General features: G+C 46.9%; 1 protein-coding gene across 1 annotated transcript; it reads left to right on the top strand.

Annotated features, from left to right (window-relative positions):
• Nucleotides 1–637: 637 nt before the first annotated feature.
• Nucleotides 638–21,771, top strand: SLC35A1 (solute carrier family 35 member A1). Its single transcript, XM_075414402.1, has 8 exons — nt 638–822; nt 3,479–3,656; nt 11,553–11,712; nt 12,098–12,250; nt 13,147–13,213; nt 16,392–16,568; nt 18,083–18,217; nt 19,542–21,771. The coding sequence occupies exons 1-8, from the start codon at nt 732–734 to the stop codon at nt 19,670–19,672; spliced, it is 1,092 nt and encodes a 363-aa protein (XP_075270517.1). The 5' UTR covers nt 638–731; the 3' UTR covers nt 19,673–21,771.
• Nucleotides 21,772–21,815: the final 44 nt, after the last annotated feature.

Raw genomic sequence — 21,815 nt, 5'->3', positions numbered from 1 at the left:
AACAATCCCTTTTGTTCCACTTGCTCTTTTCCATTTGGAGCAGCCACTGCAGCGCTGTAACACACTGGGGAACACAACTGCGACGTACGGCTCGGTTTTGGCACGGCAGAGCCGCGGCAGTGCCTCGGAGCTCACTCCTGGCAGCCAGGAATTCGGGTGTGAGATTCCCGGGCGGTTACTACCAGCGAAATAGCTCAGGGAAAACAACCAAGGCGAGGTTACTTTTCAAAATGTCCCCATTCACGCGGAGGGGGAGACGACGCTCAGCGGCCGCCCGTTTGAACTGGCGTTTTCCTTCATTTGGATGGCGGCCTTGCGGCACCTCCGTCGCCTCGGGGCCCCCTCAGGCGGGGCGGAGGGCGGCCCGCAGCCCCCGCGCCAACAGCCAGCCGGGTCGGGGGGTGGGGGGGGGCGGGGGTCTCTCCTCCGCCGGCGCCGCCGCTGGAGGAGCGCCGGGCAGGCGGACGGGCCGGCAGCAGGAGAGCCGCTGTCTCCGGGGTGAGGCCGCCCCTGTTTTCTGATTTACGGCTCAATAGCGGTAAACGCCGGGAGTAACGGGCACCGGGCGGCGAGGCCGGGCACCCGGCGAGCCCGCCAGGGGGCACCCTGCCGCCGCGCCCCGCCGCCGCCTCCCGCGCCGGGGCAGAGAGCAGGGCCGGGCGAGACGCGCCTCCGACTCGATGGTGAAAGGAGGGAGGCGGGGGGCGCTCTAGGCGGCCGCGCCGCTCTCTATGGTGCGATGGGAGGAGCGGCGGGTGCCGGCGGGCGGCTCCGGCCCGGCGGCGCTGGCGCCTTCCGCGGGCACGATGTCGGCTCCCAAAGGTGAGGGCGCGTTCGTTAGGGGGGTGCCGTGCCTCGCGGAGGGAGGTGCGGCCGGAGAAGGGGGGCTATCCCTCTCCCCCCCCCCCCCAGAAAAGACGGCGACTCCCCCGCCGCAGAGGGAGTGGAACCGCCCTCCCCGCGGGGGGCTGCGGCGCCGGGCGCCACCACCGCGGGCGCGGGGGGAGGCGGCTGTGAGGGGGCGCGCGGGAGAGCTGCCTTCCCGCCCTCCGTGACCGTTCCTCAGGACGGACCGTGACCGTCCCGCTGCCGTCCCTCAGGGCGGTGGGCGGCCCGGGCCGGGGCTCGCCGCTCCCCCGCTGTTAGGACCACCCTCAGCCGCAGCCCTTCCCGTAGCGGCGGCGCCTCCATCGCCGGTTCCCGCCCTGGGAGCGTCTGAGCGTGGCGCAGCGCCGTCGGGGCTTGGCCCGAGGCCGTGAGGCCCAGACGGGCACCCCCCGGCGCCCTGAGCCCGCCCGCGGGTTTCTGGCGCCTCAGCTGCCGGCAGCCGGCTCGGCGGGGACGGGAAGGGGGAGCCCCGGGAGGGGAAGGGCCCGAAGGCGGGGCGGCTGGGCGAGCTGTGGGGGTGGGAGGCGCGGGAGCCCCGCGCTTGTGCCCTGGGGCTTTGGGGCTGTCCGATTCCTTGTGCTGGAAGTCGTTTCGTTTACCGAAGCCAGCGAGAGAAACAACAGATTCTTTCAGCTGTTTCCTTTTTTAAGCTAGTGCAAATTTGGGCTTAGCAGCAGAAGACCCAGGCGCCCCAGCCGTGCTTTCCTTCTGCCCCCAGTGCTGCGCTGGAACTGGTGCCGATGCCTGAGCCAGGCTGGAGAAATGTTCTGGCTGAAAATGAGTTAGAAACAGCTTTGAATGTAACACTAGGACTATCTAGCAGAGTTACTAGATTCATTATCTCATCCTGCTGCATTAGGTTTACCCAGGTTTGCAAACTGTTGCCGGATTGGGGCACTGATTTATTTTTTTTAAGAGTTGTTAACAGAGGCAAGTGTTAAATTTCGTTTTAACTTGGTAGCGTGTGGACTTAAAATCTTAATGTGCAAAAACACATTGTTAATGATATTTTAGTGATGACAGAAAGGGTATTGGGAAATACATTTGTGTAAAACTGGACTGGGTTAATTTTATTTCCTGGATGTTACGCCCTTGGATTCCCACTGCCCCCCCCCACCCTCCCCGCAATCCAAACTTAATTTAAAAATGGATTACAGCTTGTAAGTCTCTTTTAAGCATTGTTAGTCCAAAAACTAATTGGCTTTACCTTTTAAAAGTGGTTACTGACGTGGGTGAGATTTTTATCTGTAAGGAAGTAACTAATTTAAATGATTGCAGCAGCATGAGGTATTAACTGTACCTTGCAGAAATGTTGTGCAACAGAAGACATCGCTGGCTTGAAAGAAAAATGAACCAGAACATCGGTTGCACTGGATTCAGCAATTCATTCCCATATTAAATGAACAAAGTTATTACAAATCTGCCCGGAGCTTATCTGTTAGCTCATTCCCTAATCAGCAGAGGAACATAAACTTATACCAATTAAAGTACATTTCTTTAGGATATTCAGAACACAAGAGATAATGGCGTGAAAGATGGTGCTGAATGACCAACATCCACCCATCAGATGCCAGATGTAACAAAGAATAGTTTACCAGTTTGAAAAATGGTTCTGTAGACACCCCACATCTGCTGATGTCTCATGTTGTGGGTCGTGCCTTCAGGCAGAGAAGTCCTGTTTGGACTCAGGCACTGCTCTCTTTACTGGTACGGACGCAGTCTGAGCCATTCTCTGACACGGGAGCGAACTGCCGTGGTCTGGCCGCGTCCACAAGGTGAAACTCCCAGGCCTGAGAGGAGGGTGGCTGGATGGAAAGCTGTCTTGCTCCAGCAGACATGGAACAAGCAAACTCTCAAGCTGCACAGGGCAGTCGTTGGTCCGGGGCAGAACTGGTAGGAGAATTGCTGCTGTTGTAGGAGTACAGCAGCGGGGAAGATGGAGGGAGTAACACAGATGATACATAGTCCTTGTATGGTTTAATGTACTTGAATACCTGTAACCTTAGTGTTTTCTACAGTAATAATTTTTCAAGAAAGCCCTTTGTCTGAAGTCCCATCATTGTTCCGAGCAAAACTCTCTTCTCTTACTAATTTAGGTGGAAAATAAGGCTGAAGGAGATGCTGCCTTATTTATTAACGATTGCTAGACTGAGTCCCTTCTTTGCTGATACTGAACTTTTCCTCTGTCTTTGCTTTTACGAGTCTGCTACATGCTACATGGAGAGGATCAGCTGCCATTTCAGGGCGAGCACTTACCGTCAGCTAAAGAACAGGAAAGCACAGACTTTTCAATTACTATTTGATAAATATTAGTCTATGATTAGTTTTTCTAGAACAAAGGGTGAGGGCAAGAGGACATCTTATTTTCAAACACCTGGTGTTTCTATACAATATTCTTCTAGAATAGACTTTAAAATTTAACAGACTTTTTATAAGAAGTGCTTCACAACATTGTAGTTATTGTGTGCTGCCACCGTAGTATTTGGCACAGTCCTCCAGCTGGAGAACACCCTGTTTCAGTTCTTAAATTAAAAGGAAGGGCATGCTGTGTCATCATCTTTGTGTGTTTTTTTGTTTTGTTGTGTTTCAGAAAATGTCAGCTTACTGTTCAAGTTGTACTGTCTGACGGTGATGACCCTGGTTACTGCAACGTACACGGTCGCGTTGCGGTACACAAGGACAGTGGAGACAGAACTGTACTTTTCAACGACGGCTGTGTGCATCACTGAAGTTATCAAGTTGTTCTTGAGTGTGGGCATCTTGGCTAAGTAAGTAGGGGAATGCTAATCAGTATTTTGAAAACGAATCCCAGCTTCTAACCTCAGGTTCTAAGATACCGAAGCGCAGGTACGTTTGAGAATGTGGCTGGATAGTCGTGCTGTGCAAGAGTCATTTTGGAGTGGGTTAGAGCTTGTGAGACCTGCTCAACTGAAGCTGCTTTGTAAACACCATATGTTCAGGTGTGTCCTTTCTGCATATTTTCTGTTTTTGTATGCTTTGGAGTGGGTTCAAAATGTCGGCACGGATTATCTGCGATGCTTTGGGTCTTTAAAATATTGGTGCAGGTGAAAGCTGGACTGCCAGCCGTTGGCTGCTGAGTTACAGAAAATTGCAATGATCCTACTCAGAATTTCCCAAACAATAGAAACATTTTGCTGTCTCTGTTAACCTGGGCAATCAAAGCTGAAAGGCTGTGTGGTCAGAAAACATCAGAGTTTCTGTAACCTCAGACTACCACTAAGAACTAGAACTTTGGTCCACACGTGAGCTTCTGAAGTAGGGAGGCCATCAGTCTGCTGTCTTCCAGCTTGCTTGTGCTGCATTCTTGGAAGAATCATATTCTGCACTTCTCCAAAGCCCAGTTCTTGCTGGTTTGGTAGAATTTGTTCTTTTAGGGTCTCTGTCTGTCTCTTTGAGGCTTTTGTTACATCAGAAGGCTGGCTGTCTTGTGCTAGAGGATGATGAAGTCACATGGCATACTTCAGATTTTTATCAGATCTTTTCTACTTCATAACAAAATTATGTTTTATTTGGTTTAGAAATGAGACAATATTTGCATTTGGTAAGGCAGCTGTGCCATACTGCATTTTGTTTAACCTTTCATTAAATGTAATGTGTTAGAAAAGGCAGATGTGGCTGGTGGCAGATTTCTATTTTTCTTTTTATGCACCCTGGGCTTCTCACTCTGCCAGCACAAAATACTGGCAGAAGTGTCTCCGCTGACGAGTGGTTGTGCTGTGGTTCTTGCGGTGTTGCGGCCAGTGTGGATCCTGAGCCAGCCTGCTTTCTGGAGACTGCAGCAGCTCACGTTTTTCAAATGGTGAGGGACCTGTGGGTGGCCCCACCTGTGTATATAATTTCTCAAATCTGTTCTTGTGCACTTGGGACCCAGGCTGTTCATAGTATACCAGCGAGGCCTAGTTCAGCAGGGCAAGCAATCTGTGTTTTGTTAAGGGTCAGTAATACTGTGCTCATTAAAAGTATGAACAGTCTTTTTGATTGAAATAATTAAAAAGACAATTGCTTTTAACTCAGAAGTCTATTATGTTTTTGGAACGGCTCTGCACAGTCAAAAATCCACGGAGCTCGTTGTCCTCACTTTGGCTGTAGCCGGCAGGGGATGCTGAGAACAGAGGTATAGGCAGTACAGCAAGCACGGGCCAAGCTTTCCGTAGCTGGTGGCAGAAGCGTATGGATTTCCCAGCCTGGAAGCTGTGCTCACACTGCGGCTGTAGCCCCTCACGGTCCTCACCTCTGTGTGTTGCCCAGTTTCTTGTTGCACTGTTAGTTCTACTGAACCTGTGAAATGACTTCTGCAATGTAATTACACAGTGCATGGAAAAAGTACTTTTTAATGAACACTTGATGTAGAAGCTTCACTGGATTCTGTCTTCTTGTGTTGACAGACATCATGAAAAATACTTCCCCCTTCCCATTTTTATTTTTGTATCTCTATAGATCTGTGCTGTGTTTTCATCACTCATGTATTTTCTAAGCTGGGAGTCCTGGTCTGATTTTTCTGTGAGCATGCTAGTACCCATCTCCACAGCATTTCCAGTATTGTTACTCCTCTCCAGCACTGCATGTGGTGTTCAGGACGTGAACATGCCGTGGCATTAGGCAGAGGGCTGAAGGTGCTTTCTGTCTTGGTGTCGGTTCCTTTTGTGTGGATTCGTAACGTTCTCCTCATTTCTCTGAGCCCAGCTGAGCCTTGAGCTGGCACTGTCGGGGAGCGACTCGTGTCTTTTTTCCCAAATGCCCGTAACTGGTTTAGAGATGGCTGCTGTATTTTGGGGTTCTCATTTCCTGTGATTCTTCTCGTTTATTGGCAGCTGAGCATTATTTGCCAATTAAAATGGGATGAATCTGATTCACTGAGCTGTTGGAAGGTTAAAATATCTGTTCTGATCTGGTCAGCCAGTGGGTTTTTTTCCTCCATAGCTTAGAGAGAGATGGGCACCAGCAGACACTATTCGTCAGGCCATGCTCACCTCTCCTTGGTAGGACGTCTCGCTTGCTGGTGAGTCCAGCTGCCTGCCTTTGCTGCCCAGGCAACTGAGCTGTTTCTCAGATGGCAAAAGATCTGGTGAATTCCGCTCAGTGTAGTGAGAAACCCTTTGGCAGCTGTTGAAAGTTTCCTGTTGGATATCGCATATAATTGAGTATAATCAGCAAAATTTGCCCATTTCCTAGTAATCTCCCATTTTGGACAACTTACAAATATGCTAAACAGCATCAATTCCAGCAGTTTCCTTCAGTATCTCCTTTGCAGCTTCCTCCAATTTTAAAGTCCTAACCAATCTGTCTCACCCAAGGCAAGGTGCCTTTGTGGTTTAATAACCAGTTAGAGGATAGAATACAATCTGTTTTTTCTGTACAGCAGGATATGTTTGGGTGGGTACCTTTTTGAAACAGCCAGCGTTGATTACTGCAGTATGCAAGGTACCGGAGTATGACTCTGGCATTGTTCCGGCTGCAGAGTTTGTTTCCTTACACGTTCTTACACTATGCCTTCACTGTGTTTACTTTTAAGATTTTTCCTGGAAGGCCGATTGAATGGATGAATGCCCAAATAGGTTGTCTTTCAGAAGAGAACTTTATGATAGTTTAAGCTGTGTTAATTATTTATTCAACTGTGCTCTCAACTTCTCATATTTATTTAAAGTCCAGTTCGCCATCTGGTAATTGTGTTGTCTACAGGCTTAGATGGTGCGTGATTACGTAGCAATGGATGAGGAGAAGCAGAGCTGATTTGCAAGCTCCAATTTTAACTTCAGCTTTCCTAACGAGTGCATGTTTCTGTTGCAGAACTCATTGTTATTAGTATCTCTCACCTATTCAGACCTATAAAAAAAACAGAATATGTTTTATAAGTCTAATCTAGATCAGCATCAAGAACGCTGAATTCCAGCTAGATAATTTTTTATTTTCTTATTTGATTTTGCAGTGTACATCTTTGGCACTTTATTTTACATTATCAGCAGTACACAGAGGCTTGTTTTAAATTCTTTTTTGTGTAGATTTAAATCTATCTCCACATGATCTTTGTACTAAATTCAGCTTACCGGTAGAGTTTCTTGATAAGTGCATGCTTCAGAAAGCACATCCACTGCAAAGATGAACCATTACATAGTTCATCTTCTTGTTCTCAAAAACTAAAGTGAAAATGGTGCTTACTTGCACAGCTGTTATTCTTCATTGCTGAAATGCCACACTTGAAGTCAAAGTAGACAAAAACTGCTATTACTGCTGCGATGTGACTTTAAACTAATTCACGGAGCGTGGTCTGGAACAGAAGCAGGTGTAGTTTAAATATTATTTTCTTGTTTGACAGCCCACTTTAGTATTGACAAACGGAAGAAGCCATTACCACATGGCATTTTTGGACTTCTTATGCTCACAGAGTAGGACTGTATCTGTGCCGGTTAGATTTTATTTGCAGTTAGACATTTGAGATAGAAGCACTTTAGTCCAGCTGTACTTGGGTATTAGCAGGAACTCTAGGTTTTCTTGTACATCTTATCTCCCAGTGCTGGGTGATATAATAAATAATATCGAGGAGTAAGTAAACCAACACTGTTGTCTATAATGTCAATGACTCATAACATTTTACGCAGTTCTATATCTAGTGCAATTAACCGTGGTGAGCTGTAGCATGAACTCTTACTCTTCTTGTATTGCAGACTTTGCTTTAAGTGTTATTTCTCTATAGATTTTCATGTCAGTGGCTGCTTCTTGTGGCCAGTCGTGTCTTGCAAAAGACACCTATGTGACATGCTTGGTGTCACCAAGTCTGTACTGAGCAAAGTATTCCCTTAAGTTAGGAAAGAGCTTTGCACGTGACCTCACTTGTACAGCAAGAGTGTGGGAAACCATACTCACCTCCATTTGGTAACTGTACTGCCCCTGACACCGTTTTTTTGTGTCTGCTCTTTGTTATGAGAAAATGACAAAAAGAATCCCTGGTAGCTGCCTGGATAAAGACTGCTCTTGTGACAGGAAAAAAAAGGAGAAGAGGAGTTATGTCTTGGTGTCAGGCAGGGAGGAAGGCAAGGGAGGAGAGCAACTTGGACAGGAGCATCATGAGATGGTAGAGTCCATAGATCTTTGGAGAGGAAGAATTGAAGAACATGCAGCAGAGAGTCAGGTGTTGATCAGGAATGGAGAATATGCAGGAACAAGGTGGTTGATGAAGGAGCCTGGGACAGAGAGATTGCTAATTTTGCATAACAGGAGTTCAGGGCAGGTAGATGCCATATTTACATTTGTAAAAGGAAAGTAGTTGGGACTTAGGTAAAATGCGGGGCATTGGGCTCCTGGGGCACTGAGGAGGATATGAGCCGTTTGTTCATGTGTGTGTAATGGCACCAAAAGGAGCGTTAAATTCAAACGCAATACAGGGCACGAGTTGAGAGAGGCCTGTGGGAGGGACAGGAGTGGTTTTGGATGTTCATATTTGTCAGTGGCCAAGCGAGAGCAGAATGGAAAGGGGGAGGCAGGGCGATAAGCAGGATCAAAACCCTGGACCTCAGGAGGGCTGACTTTGCCCTCTTCAAGGAGCTACTGGGAGGAATCCCGTGGGCCAGGGCTCTCGAAGGCAGGGGGGTCCATGAGTGCTGGTCGCTCTTTAAACAACACTTCTTCCATGCACAGGAGCAATGCATCCCCCTGAGAAAGAAATTTAGCAAAGGAGGCAGGAGACCTGCAAGGTTAAACAAGGAGCTTCTAGCGGAGATCAGGCAGAAGAGAAAGGTCCATGGAATGTGGAAAGAGGGACAGGCCACTTGGGAAGGGTACAGAAACGTGGTGAGAGCATGCAGGGATGCGATGAGGAAGGCCAAGGCTCACCTGGAATTGAAGCTCGCAAGGGATGTCAAAAACAACAAGAAGGGCTTCTTCAACTACATCAGCAGCAAAAGGAAGGCTAGGGACAACGTGGGGCCGCTGCTGAATGAGGCGGGTGTCCTGGTGACGGAGGATGCGGAGAAGGCAGAGCTAATGAATGCCTTCTTTGCTTCAGTCTTCAGTGCTAAGACTGGCCCTCAGGAATCCCAGGCCCCGGAGGTAAGAGAAGAAGCCTACAGAGAGGACGACTTTCCCTTGGTCGAGGAGGACTGTGTGAGGGATCGCTTAAGTGATCTGGATGTCCACAAATCCATGGGCCCCGATGGAATGCACCCACGAGTGCTGAGGGAGCTGGCGGATGTCATTGCTGAGCCACTCTCCATCATCTTTGAGAGGTCCTGGAGGACAGGAGAGGTGCCCGAGGACTGGAGAAAGGCCAATGTCACTCCAATCTTCAAAAAGGGCAAGAAGGAGGACCCAGGGAACTACAGGCCGGTCAGCCTCACCTCCATCCTGGGAAAGGTGATGGAGCAGCTTATCCTGGAGGCCATCATGAAGCAAGTGGAAGAAAAGAAGGTTATCAGGAGTAGTCAGCATGGATTCACCAAGGGGAAATCATGCCTGACCAATCTGATAGCTTTCTACGATGACATGACTGGCTGGGTAGACGAAGGGAGAGCCGTGGACGTTGTCTACCTTGACTTCAGCAAGGCTTTCGACACAGTCTCCCATGATGTTCTCCTAGGGAAGCTGAGGAAGTGTGGGCTGGATGAGTGGTCGGTGAAGTGGATAGAGAACTGGCTGAATGGCAGAACTCAGAGGGTTGTCATCAGCGGCGCTGAGTCTAGTTGGAGGCCTGTAACTAGTGGTGTCCCCCAGGGGTCAGTATTGGGCCCAGTCTTGTTTAACTTCTTCATCAACGACCTGGATGAAGAGTTAGCATGTACCCTCAGCAAGTTTGCTGACGACACCAAGCTGGGAGGTGTGGTAGATACACCAGAAGGCTGTGCTGCCATTCAGCGTGACCTGGATAGGCTGGAAAGCTGGGCAGAGAGGAACCTGATGAGGTTCAACAAGGGCAAGTGCAGGGTCCTGCGCCTGGGGAGGAACAACCTCATGCACCAGTACAGGCTTGGGGTGGACCTGCTGGAGAGCAGCTCTGTGGAGAGGGACCTGGGTGTCCTGGTGGACGACAGGTTGACCATGAGCCAGCAGTGTGCCCTGGCTGCCAAGAAAGCCAATGGGATCCTGGGGTGCATCAAGAAGAGTGTGGCCAGCAGGACGAGGGAGGTTCTCCTTCCCCTCTACACTGCCCTGGTGAGGCCTCATCTGGAGTACTGTGTCCAGTTCTGGGCTCCCCAGTTCAAGAAAGATGAAGAGCTACTGGAGAGAGTCCAGCGGAGGGCTACGAGGATGGTGAGGGGACTGGAGCATCTCTCCTACGAGGAGAGGTTGAGGGAACTGGGCTTGTTCAGCCTGAAGAAGAGAAGGCTGCGAGGGGACCTTATAAATGCCTACAAATATCTGAAGGGTGGGTGTCAGGAGGATGGGGCAAGCTCTTTCCAGTGGTGCCCAGTGACAGGACAAGGGGCAATGGGCACAAACTGAGGCACAGGAAGTTCCGTCTGAACATGAGGAAGAACTTCTTCCCTCTGAGGGTGACGGAGCACTGGAACAGGCTGCCCAGGGAGGTTGTGGAGTCTCCTTCTCTGGAGATATTCAAGACCCGCCTGGACGGGGTCCTGTGCAGCCTACTGTAGGTGACCCTGCTTCGGCAGGGGGGTTGGACTAGATGACCCACAGAGGTCCCTTCCAACCCCTACTATTCTGTGATTCTGTGATTCTGTGACTTGGGGAGAGCTGGGAAGGGAACTGGAGGATTTGAGTAGCAGTGACAAATAAGCAAGAAATGTCATATTGATGTAGAAATGATGAGAGAGAGAACTAGCAATGCAGAGGTCAGCTTTAATAAGCTAGGAGCAAGCCACCAAAGGGGACAGCAGCAAGAAGCAACACGTTCTTCCACATTACCTGCTCTTGGCATGCTGTAATTACGTGAAGGAGATGTGTGGAGATGCAAGGTGACGGGGAGCTGCCACACGCCCCGCCAGGCCTCTTCACGTGTGTGCTGGTGCCAGTCCAGCATCGCCCACGGCACAAGCAAGAAGAGGAACCCAAGGCTGGCTGAGGAATGAGAGGTCTTTCCAGCTCAGTAGCGTGCACGGGTACAATCTTTTTTGGCTGTACTGTGAGGCCCAGTTTAAAGGGGATCTGGAAAATCACGGACATTTGACATCATACACAAATATTAATAGCAAAAAAAAAAAAAAGAGGGGGGAACACAAACTTCTGTCCCACTGCCTGTATGCTTAGCGACTTACTTCACTGTTTATTTTTCATGGCGGTTATTTAATTTGTTACACATTAATGAATTGGAACAGGCTGCCCAAGGAGGCGGTGGAGTCCCCGTCCCTGGAGGTGTTTAAAAAAACGTGTAGACATGGCACTTCAGGATATGGTTTAGTAGGAATGGTGGTGTTGGGTGGATGGTTGGACTCAGTGATGTTAGAGGTCTTTTCCAACCTATGATTCTATGAATGTAACCTCCTGCTTCCAGAATGTCTTCTTCACCCTCAGGGGTTTCGACTTCGTGATAATCTCACTGTTTTTTTCCAGTTAATTTTTCTTCAGTGAGCAGAAGGCACAACTGATTATTGAGAACAAATTTTCAGCCTTCCCAAAAGATTCATTGATTTGATTTCTGTTTTCAAACACCAGTTTAAGAGAGCCCTCAGTTACATTAATATTTTATTTTGCAGAGAAACTGGAAGTCTGGCAAGGTTAATAACATCTTTAAAAGAAAATGTGTTCGGAAGTCCTACAGAATTGCTAAAATTAAGTGTTCCGTCTTTGGTGTATGCTCTCCAGAACAATATGGCATTTGTGGCTCTCAGCAACTTGGATGCGGCAGTCTACCAGGTAATATACATGCTTTTGTCGGCACCTGATCTGTAAATACATTTCTCTTTACTGTCTCAAGAGGCATGCGTGCTAGGTATCTGTGTGCCCAGCACACAGTGCTCTCGTCAGCCTTAATGTTACTCCAAAGCGTCACTTGGCTTTTATTGAGAGCATACACTCTGTTGTAGAGCTCTGGTTTTCTGAGCTGACCCACTCACTGCTAGAGTCACTTCAAATTCACCTTGTTATAATCGGCGATGGTACAAAAACCCCAAGGATCTGCAGGAAATCAAAGAATATAAAATTTGATATCTCATTCTGTAGTCGAATTCTCTATTCTATTTTCTTGTTTTGGAGGAGTTCATAAAACCACATGGCCTACACCATATATTCCCCTCTTTAGGTGACGTACCAGTTGAAGATCCCGTGCACAGCTTTATGTACAGTCCTAATGCTAAACCGTTCCCTCAGCAAGTTGCAGTGGTTCTCGGTCTTCATGCTGTGCGGCGGTGTTACCCTTGTTCAGTGCAAGTCTGCTCAGGCTACGAAAGTCCAGGTAAGAGTTTACGTTTTGCCACTTCACAGTGAAGAATAATCTGCCTTATACTTTGCATTTCACTTCCCAGCAGATAAGGTCTCCTACACTACACACAGCAGCACCCGTTTCGTATTTCCGGCCAGTTCATCTACAGCACGAACGCTGGTTCGATCGCTCACGTTTATTGTGTACCAGTTCAGGCAGGCTTGCGGTATTGCTCCAGTCTCACTTGTTGGAAAGGCACCTGACAGCTACAATTAGTATTAACTACCACAGTCATCATAATCAGTGTAATGCACCCTCATAGGAGCATCTGAGTAATACAATGTTTCCAGCAGTTGGCCCTGGTATCATTGTAATTGTTGGAGCAGAGAACTTGGAATCGAAGCACTTGGCGGAATTAGGAGCGAAACTCCAATGCCTTGTGGGTGTGGGCATGTCATTTAAACACACCCTTCAGAGACACTGACCTAATCCCCTGCTAGGAAAAAAACAAGTGTCTTCTGTTTCTTGGGTCTCAGTTGCTGGTCAGAGGCGTTAGTGGGCAAGGCAGGTCACACAGCTGGGAGGTTTGGCTGCAGCCTCTGAGCACTGCGAGGACTGGGAAGAACACGCGCGGAGAGTGAAACGCCCCACAGCCGCTCCGAGCTAATGTGCAGGGCAGCTCTAGCTAAGCAATTTAATATTGTATAAACTTAGAAATTATACAGAATAAAGAAATAAATATATTTTACATACAATTATTTATATACAATTTATATACATTATTTATATTTATAAATTTATATTGTATAAGTAGTTTCGTACCATAATGAAATAATAATTTTGCTGTACTTAACGGACTAGCTCTGGAATTGATTGCTGTAAATTACTGAAGCGTTGCATCCTTTTTAAAATAACGGTTGATGTTGCAGGTGGAGCAGAATCCATGGCTGGGGTTTGGAGCGATTGCTATTGCTGTGTTGTGTTCAGGATTTGCAGGTATAGTATTATTTCCGTATGCAGGTCACATCAAAAGGACTGGAGAACTACTGATGTTTAAACCAGAGCATTCTATGTTCGTTAACTGTCTTTGTTGATTGTAAGATAAAAAAGGAGGACATTATCGCCTCTGCCCATAATTACCTTCTACTTGCAGTAATCATGGCAGATTCATCACATGATTACTCCGGTTGTCAAGCAAATGACGACGAGCACATACTGTTGGTTTTACGTGATGCAACTTAGAAGGCTGGTTTGGAAGTGGAAGCGTCTTTCAAATGCTTAGAAAAATACTGTGGGGAACATCTGTAATGGCTTGCTCAGCACAATTAATTGATGTACATCAATTTTATAATGTTGGCTTTAGAGTGAATAGCTCCCTGATGGTGATCACGTGAAATGCTAGTATGTTTTCATAAGGGGAACTGAGCTCCTCACTCAGTTCTTGCGCTAGCTCAGCCCCGAAATACACATTGCCGTCATCCTCCTGGAGGTGGACAAACTGAGCTGCAGAGGGAGCCTAAGCAAGGCAGGGAGGAAGATGAGTGGCAGGAAGCCTAGATAAACTCCTTGAAGGATTTTTGGTTGTGGGTTTTTCTTTTGTTGTTTGCGGTTTTTTGTTGTTGCTGTTTTGTTTCGGTTTTTTTGCAAAGAGCATTTCCCCTCAGAGTAGTTTTTCTGTGGCTTCTGCAGAAGGAGACCAGAACTGGAGGACAGGTGAGCTGGTGCTAAGAAATAAGGGAATGCAAATTACTACTTAATTTGACGTTTGGCTCACAGGAGCATATTTTCCTGTCTGTCAACCAGATTCTTCCCCCTCCCTCTGTAAGGAAACAAGGTACTAGCACTCACCTGTAGTACCATACAGTCCTGCAAGAATAATCTTGTGCTGTGCACGCACGCTTGTTACTCTTGGAAAACATTCTGGCTGGCAGGGGGGGAAAGGAAGAGGATGTCACTCTTGTTTGGTGTCTGTTCAGTGAAATGGGCACTTTGAAGCAGAAATACTAAACAAGACTGTGTAGAGCTCAGTCAGCTTTTCCTGGAAGGTTATAAATTTACTCATTTTGGTAGATGCTCCTAAGCCCTGAGACAAAATACAGCATTCACAGTGAAGCCTTCAGAGTCCCCTAGAGCTCTCTAGCTTTCCCTGATAACATGGGGAGATAGCGGTGCTTCTGAAGGTCCGCAAATTCTGACCATTGAAAGGGCTGCTGCGGGCAGCTCCAGAGGATTTAGACACATACAGCTCTCTTCTCCCACAGAAGAACTGCAGCTTGGGTGTTTCCTTACTGACAGCTGTAGCTTTGAGGCAGCTGGGACGACAAGAGTATTTCATCTGTGGAGCTCCTTGTGCCCTTAGGGCTTTACATGTTGAAAACATAAATCCTGTTCAAACTCCTTTCCGCTTCCTTCCCCCACCCACATGATGAAGTTACTTTGGCATTAAACCTTCAGTTTCTGGACTGACCATGATAAGTGTTTTGTATTATTCCAGCAAAGTCAAAAAAGTTATGTGTTTTTGTCCCTCGGAGATGGAAAAGAATTTTTTTCTTCAAACTGCTGGTCTTGGGGTAATTTCCAAACATCCAGGGGCCCAACAATGCTTATAAAAGCATTGGATAAATACATAAGGGCAGATCTTTTGTGACTTGAAACCGTACTGAAGAGTAATTTCTCCTGAACAGCACCCATACTTCCCTTCACCTTGCCTAGGGGAGTGATTTTTATGCATTTTCAGACATCTGAAACCATAGTTCCTTGCTTTGCTTACTGTTTCCGTAGTTTATAAATCTTACAAGTATGGTTCATGCTTAAGCCACATTTCTGGCACAATTGATTACATCTGGTTGTGCTCTGTGGGTCTTCTCCGCGGGCAGAAATCTCAAGATAGATTTCTGTGAGTTCTTTTAAGCACTGCGGTCATTAACAATACCAGTTTTTTGTTGATCTTGTTTAAACTTCAAAAATGTATATTCATATTTCCTTGTTTTTTTTTTTTAATTTGAACCCCTGAAATACCTGTTCTCTAATTTATTCACCATAAATATTCACTGTGCTGTATTAATAAATTGCATTTTTCATGAGTATAAGAGTAGCAGGACCTTCCTTGAAGCTAACTCAGGGATTTCAGGAGGAGTGTGTGTGCAGGGCTTCTAACCCACGGGTCTCTTCTCTCTGCCATCTTTGTCAGTTCCATATGCTTTTCTCGTATTGTATGAAGGATCTTGGCTGACGTTATCAGCAACAAACTTTTAGTCAGTAGGGCTTGCACCGTGAGGTCATGGAATTGGCTGAGAAAGTCTGAGTCCTGCAAACTGCCCTCTGTGTTTCGAAATGCGGAGGAAATTCCAGAGATCAGCAGAGTCCTGGTGCGGGAGCCATGGTTAAAAAGGCAGCTAGCAATGGCCTTGTCAAGTGTCGGCCGTTCAGTCTGATACACACCTCCCCAGTGGAACAGTGAAAAGCGATTTGGGGAATTTCAGTAATGCAAAGCATAAAAGTAATGCTTGTCAGCATGGCCCTGTGAACAAGAGCTTTAGATTAAAAGGAATTCCATTTCCTGAAAATCGATCTGTAGTTTCAGTTACCTGAAGGCATTGGTTTTGATTTGCTCTTGTAATCCCCTGAAGCTGTGGTTTCAGAATGTCGCCACTCTGCCAAGTACTCTGTGAGCACAAGGCTTCCGAGGAATTTTCAGTCTTAGTACTGAGGTAATGTAGTTCCACCCGTTTTTAATTTTTTAATGCTAAGTATCCCAATGGAGGGGGAAAAGAAAAAAAAAGTTCTATGTCATACTAAAATACATAAATCCTGTCCTGGGGACACAATACCAGGTGCCAAGGGGAAATGCTTTTTTTCTGGTGTAGAATTGTACTGAAGAAACTCTGCTGGACAGAAGCCTGGCAAATCAAACAGAAACGAGGAGTAGCTTCAGTTGTCGATGAGGTTCATTGTTACAACAACTGTAGAGAGAAACAGGATCTGTTTTGAATGTTACGTACCCGTTACAATGACCCTGTTGGGGAAGGTGCATGTTAGAATGGTCTGTAGGACAAGATGGTTCCTGTAGTCTTGTCCAGCTGTAAAACACTGAACCGTGAATCACTAAGGATGACGTTTCATCTCACTGAAACACTGAAACCTTTTTTTTTTTTTTTTTTTTTTTTTTTTTTAGGAGTTTATTTTGAGAAGGTCTTAAAGAGTTCAGATACTTCCTTGTGGGTGAGGAATATCCAGATGTACTTGTCTGGGATTGTGGTGACTTTATTTGGTGTGTACATGCGAGACGGAGCCCAGGTTCTCGAGAAAGGGTTTTTCTATGGCTATACCTGCTACGTCTGGTTTGTCATCTGTAAGTATCTTGTGGTTTTAGGGTCCTGTTACACTGTTTTGCTGTTTTAACTATGATATAACTGATTGCAGAAAGCTACAAATACAGTCTGACACTGTTTTTTTCTGTGTTTTGGGGGATCATATTTAAAAGTATAATTTTCTTGGAAATTACTCACTTGTTCAGTTGAAAATTGTGCTGAAACAGCAGTCTGAATAACTGAGTAGCAAGTAGATCATCTTTAAATGAGTCCTGTCTGATCTACTAGATGCCACGTAGACATCCTGGGGAAGCTGAGGAAGTGTGGGCTGGATGAGTGGTCAGTGAAGTGGATAGAGAACTGGCTGAATGGCAGAACTCAGAGGGTTGTCATCAGCGGCGCTGAGTCTAGTTGGAGGCTGGTGACAAGTGGTGTCCCTCAGGGGTCAGTACTGGGCCCAGTCTTGTTTAACTTCTTCATCAACGACCTGGATGAAGAGTTAGAATGTACCCTCAGCAAGTTTGCTGACGACACCAAACTGGGAGGTGTGGTAGATACACCAGAAGGCTGTGCTGCCATTCAGCGTGACCTGGATAGGCTGGAGAGCTGGGCAGAGAGGAACCTGATGAGGTTCAACAAGGGCAAGTGCAGGGTCCTGCACCTGGGGAGGAACAACCTCATGCACCAGTACAGGCTTGGGGTGGACCTGCTGGAGAGCAGCTCTGCGGAGAGGGACCTGGGTGTCCTGGTGGACGACAGGTTAACTATGAGCCAGCAGTGTGCCCTGGCTGCCAAGAAGGCCAATGGGATCCTGGGGTGCATCAAGAAGAGTGTGGCCAGCAGGACAAGGGAGGTTCTCCTTCCCCTCTACACTGCCCTGGTGAGGCCTCATCTGGAGTACTGTGTCCAGTTCTGGGCTCCCCAGTTCAAGAAGGATGAAGAGCTACTGGAGAGAGTCCAGCGGAGGGCTACAAGGATGGTGAGGGGACTGGAGCATCTCCCCTACGAGGAGAGGTTGAGGGAACTGGGCTTGTTCAGCCTCAAGAAGAGAAGGCTGCGAGGGGACCTTATAAATGCCTACAAATATCTGAAGGGTGGGTGTCAGGAGGATGGGGCCAAGCTCTTTTCAGTGGTGCCCAGTGACAGGACAAGGGGCAATGGGCACAAACTGAGGCACAGGAAGTTCCGTCTGAACATGAGGAGGAACTTCTTCCCTCTGAGGGTGACGGAGCACTGGAACAGGCTGCCCAGGGAGGTTGTGGAGTCTCCTTCTCTGGAGATATTCAAGACCCGCCTGGACAAGGTCCTGTGCAGCCTGCTGTAGGTGACCCTGCTTCGGCGGGGGGGTTGGACTAGATGACCCACAGAGGTCCCTTCCAACCCCTACTATTCTGTGATTCTGTGATTCTGTGATCACATTTTGCTGAATGCTGCGTTAAATGGCCAATTAGGACGACGTGGCCCAAACAAGAAGTACACCAGTGGAGTAAAATGGATGATTTGAAGAGTAACCTGCTGCACCTTTACTGACAGAAACGTGTTATCTGCTTTCCAGTTCTCGCCAGCGTCGGTGGCCTCTACACTTCGATTGTCGTTAAGTACACAGATAACATCATGAAAGGCTTTTCTGCAGCGGCAGCCATTGTTCTTTCCACCGTGGCTTCGGTCATCCTCTTTGGCCTCCAGATAAGTGCGTGCCTTTTCGCCATTGGACTTGGCCGTAGGGGCGCGTTCCCTTCCTGGCTTGGGGGGTTGCTGGCGGGCCGTGCGCAGTCAGACCAAAGCCACCCTTTGTGCCTCCTGTGAATTCCTCTGGTTTTAACTTCAGTTCTTCCCAGGACTCTGGTGCACTGATGTGCAATCTGCCGTGGGTCACACATGGTGCCTAATGATCTCTGCTTTCAGAGGCATCCACGGCTTGTTCTTCTGGAGGCATCCTGCAACCTCAGATGGAAAGGTCCTTTCCGTTCTCAACAGCTTACGAGTTCATACCGCTTTACTCATGAATCACTAAACTGATGCAGTTTAGTGTGTGTTACAGCTGTTTGCCTGCGACTGCTGTTGATACGTTATCGTTTCTTGTTGGTTTTAGTACAGCCAGTGCCAAATTCATTCCTCAGCTGTTTCTGCAAGGGCTTTACACATCCCTGTGAAGTTACACCTGCTGATGCGTTGACTTTTGCCTTCCCTGTTTGCTGTGGCCAACGCCACGTGAGGGCGAGTCAGCAGCTGGGGTGATGGCTGCCGTGGTGGACATTTCTGGGAGGAGATGGCAGATTGCTTTGGGCTGCTCTGCAGCTCCAAAGGATTTTCTCCCTGATGAACTCTGTGTCTGATACTGTACCCAGTGGCTCCTGCTCCATCCTTCACTGTTTAGTTTCGGGTATTTTTTAGATGGTATGGTGTGATGGTGGAAAAACTGGCTTACTGATGTGGCATTAGTGAGATGAAACTTAAGGAGAAAATCATCAGTGTTTGGCTGAAAAAGAGCACCTTAAAGCAAGTTGTGAAAACCACAACTAGTTTAAAAACGCACTTGGGCAGAACATTTTCTTGATGTTTGACACAACTCAAACCTAGACTGGTGACCTTTCTGTGAAAGTCTCACTAAAGTGTTTCTTAACCCTGTCCAGAAGTAGAAAGGCAAACAAAGTGTGTCGTCACAGCCTACTTTACCCCATCCACTGTCTTCATCATTAAGTTTATTGTAAAGTAAGCCTGTCAGATGGCACTTGGAACTGCAGGCGATGTCTCACGCTTGCATTTCTGACCATCACCACGTTCTTGCTGATAGGAGACTAACTGAAATGGTGTGGGGACTGTAAACACTCGAGAGTTCTCAGTGACAGAGGATAATCCTAGGTTCTGTGAGTTACTAACAGCTTCTTGTCCTCTTTAGTTTTGAGTAACTTTAATACCGTCATTCAGATATCATCACAGCTTATGTAGCTTAGTCTTCTGAGGGTTTCTTCTTACATGGAGGTGTTTAAATAAACTATTTTGTCTCCTTTCAGCTGTTACCTTCTCCCTGGGCGCTCTCCTGGTGTGCATTTCTATTTATCTCTATGGATTACCTCGACAAGACACCACAAAAATCCAGTCAGCTGAGACTAAGAACTCAAAAGAGAGACTTGCTACTGTGTGACGTTGTCATAAAAATGGACAGATGGACAAGAGAAAAAATGGACTTTAAAAAACCGTGCATTTTTTGAAAATTAGCCTTAAGCTAGTCATGAAGTGGTTTAAGTGGGATAAACTAAAAGCAGAAGTTAGTTCTGTTTTACACATGAAGTTCCCAGTGGCTGACACTACGTCATGGCTGAGGAGCTGGACAGGTGTCTACTGAAGGTATTCTTCACGCACATCGCACAATGAAGAGTCCACTTACAAGGAAAGCAGAATGAAGGAACTGAACACTCAACTGTACATAATGTATATAATGGAGGGAAATTGGTTCTTTCTGTATTTGATAAACTGTCTTGCCCTTTGAGGGCAGAAATGCCCAAAAGCTTCATAAGAATTTATTAAAAAGAGCAATTACTGCCAGCATTTTCTCTTAAAATTAGTTAGCAATTGCAGTTTGATTAATGACAGGAAAAGTTTCTCTTCCAGGTGATACATACGAGATGAACAGAGTACTTCTCCAGTGACTGTTTTTATGATGAACTGACAGTATTTTTTTCCCTCCATGCAATCAGTCTCGTGTGTGTTGCATTATAAGGGATGAAGTAATTTGGCAGAAAATAAACCCCCTTGCGTTCTAACTCTCCTCACCAGAGTGAGAGGCTAGGTGCGGCTAGGTTTAAATTCTGAGTGATATCCAATTTGCCACTACCAGTCCAGTCGTGTTTAATATGTATATTAAACTACCACGATTCTGGATACACTAATAGCGGTCTGCACCTTCAGTCCAGTCGTGCTCATGAACTAGCACGGCCGCGTTTGGTCACGTTCAGTGAGAATCTGTGACAACTGGCTACTGAAACAGTGCAGTTTTATTTGTGCAACAGGTATAGAGGTTTTTGAATTGCCGGTGATAGTGACTGTCTGCAAGAAAGCACGTGCAAATATAAAACGTGTGAAAAGGTTATAAATAATACAGCCTGGCTATAGACATTAGGGAGTAACTCTCGAGAGAGATTTCTAAGATTCCCGAGAAAAGCGCTTAGTTTAAGTCTCACCCAAGGCATCCCAAGGCGGGGAGAAGCAAGGCTCAGCCCGTCGGCCGATCCCGGCTGTCAGAGGCAGTCTGAGGTGGAGTTTTCCTGACTTGCTCACGGTGTTATTTTCTTCTCCCAAAATCCCCCATTTCCCTGGCTATTTTTATATCCTTTTACATTTAAGGTGGAGTTTGAGTGACTGTAGTCATACATACCTTTTATCATGATTGATTGGTGTAAAATTCTCTCGCTTCACGTTTAAAGGTATAGTTTACAAAAAATCGAGGGCGCAGACTCAAAGAGGAGTGGTCGCACCTCGGAGGCGGGTAGCCTTTGGGATGGAGGTGTGTTTTGGTATTAAAATGATATTAAAACGAGCAAAGTTCATGAGAGGATAGCACTCTGGCAAGGTTTCGAAAACCTGTTGGCTCAGGGGGCCAGATGAGCTGCTTATCAGTTCTAGAGAACCATTTCTTCCGGCTTTATCATCACGGAGCGGGGCCACAGAGTCTCCACTCCGCTCCATCCTCTATGGTACATTGCAGGGAGTTGCTGTGTGAGTGGATTCCTCGCATGCCTGCTGCAGCTGTGTCCCATCCTAGAGCTCCTTTTGATTTTATGCTTTTCCTTAATGGATGAGCAATGCTACATTTTTCATATAAACCTTAATTTTCCTGATAATTCCAGTGTGTCCTGACACAGCTCCACCAGGAGTAACCATGTTTCAGGCATCACTCACCCAGGAGCGATCAGAAGCAGCACTTACTCTTTCGTTTAAAAAGTCAGAACGAGAGACTGGTGTTTCTCTTCAGTTGCAGATTTTCTTTCACTTTTCAAATGTTTTTTTACACTTGCTGTGGCTGGCAGAGGGATATTCTGTTCTATGTGTTTTGTCAAACCCCAGTTGTACAGAGGAAGGTTCATGTGTCTTCTTGTATCTCTGGCTTCAGTATGGATGTGTCAACTCAGTGTCAGACTAGAAGATTTTTATTTGTACGCTCTTTGTGCGTAACAGTGATGCTTGAAAAGTGTTCCTGTAACGCATGTTATGCTCTGATTTAATTTATGAGTGCCAACTCTATAATTTCAACTTCCTCCCTCATTTTCTGGGGCCTCACTCAGTTCAAC

The sequence above is a fragment of the Opisthocomus hoazin genome, chromosome 2, assembly GCF_030867145.1.
Source record: "Opisthocomus hoazin isolate bOpiHoa1 chromosome 2, bOpiHoa1.hap1, whole genome shotgun sequence".
Lineage (NCBI taxonomy): Eukaryota > Metazoa > Chordata > Aves > Opisthocomiformes > Opisthocomidae > Opisthocomus > Opisthocomus hoazin.
The sequence above is the reverse complement of the archived record's forward strand: the minus strand, read 5'-3'. Positions and strand labels throughout refer to the sequence as shown.

Coding starts and splice junctions, on each gene's coding strand:
- SLC35A1 (XM_075414402.1), top strand. CDS start 732: ATGGTGCGATGGGAGGAGCGGCGGGTGCCGGCGGGCGGCTCCGGCCCG. Junction 11,713..12,097: donor TGGATGCGGCAGTCTACCAG/GTAATATACATG, acceptor TCCCCTCTTTAG/GTGACGTACCAGTTGAAGAT. Junction 18,218..19,541: donor CCTCTTTGGCCTCCAGATAA/GTGCGTGCCTTT, acceptor GTCTCCTTTCAG/CTGTTACCTTCTCCCTGGGC.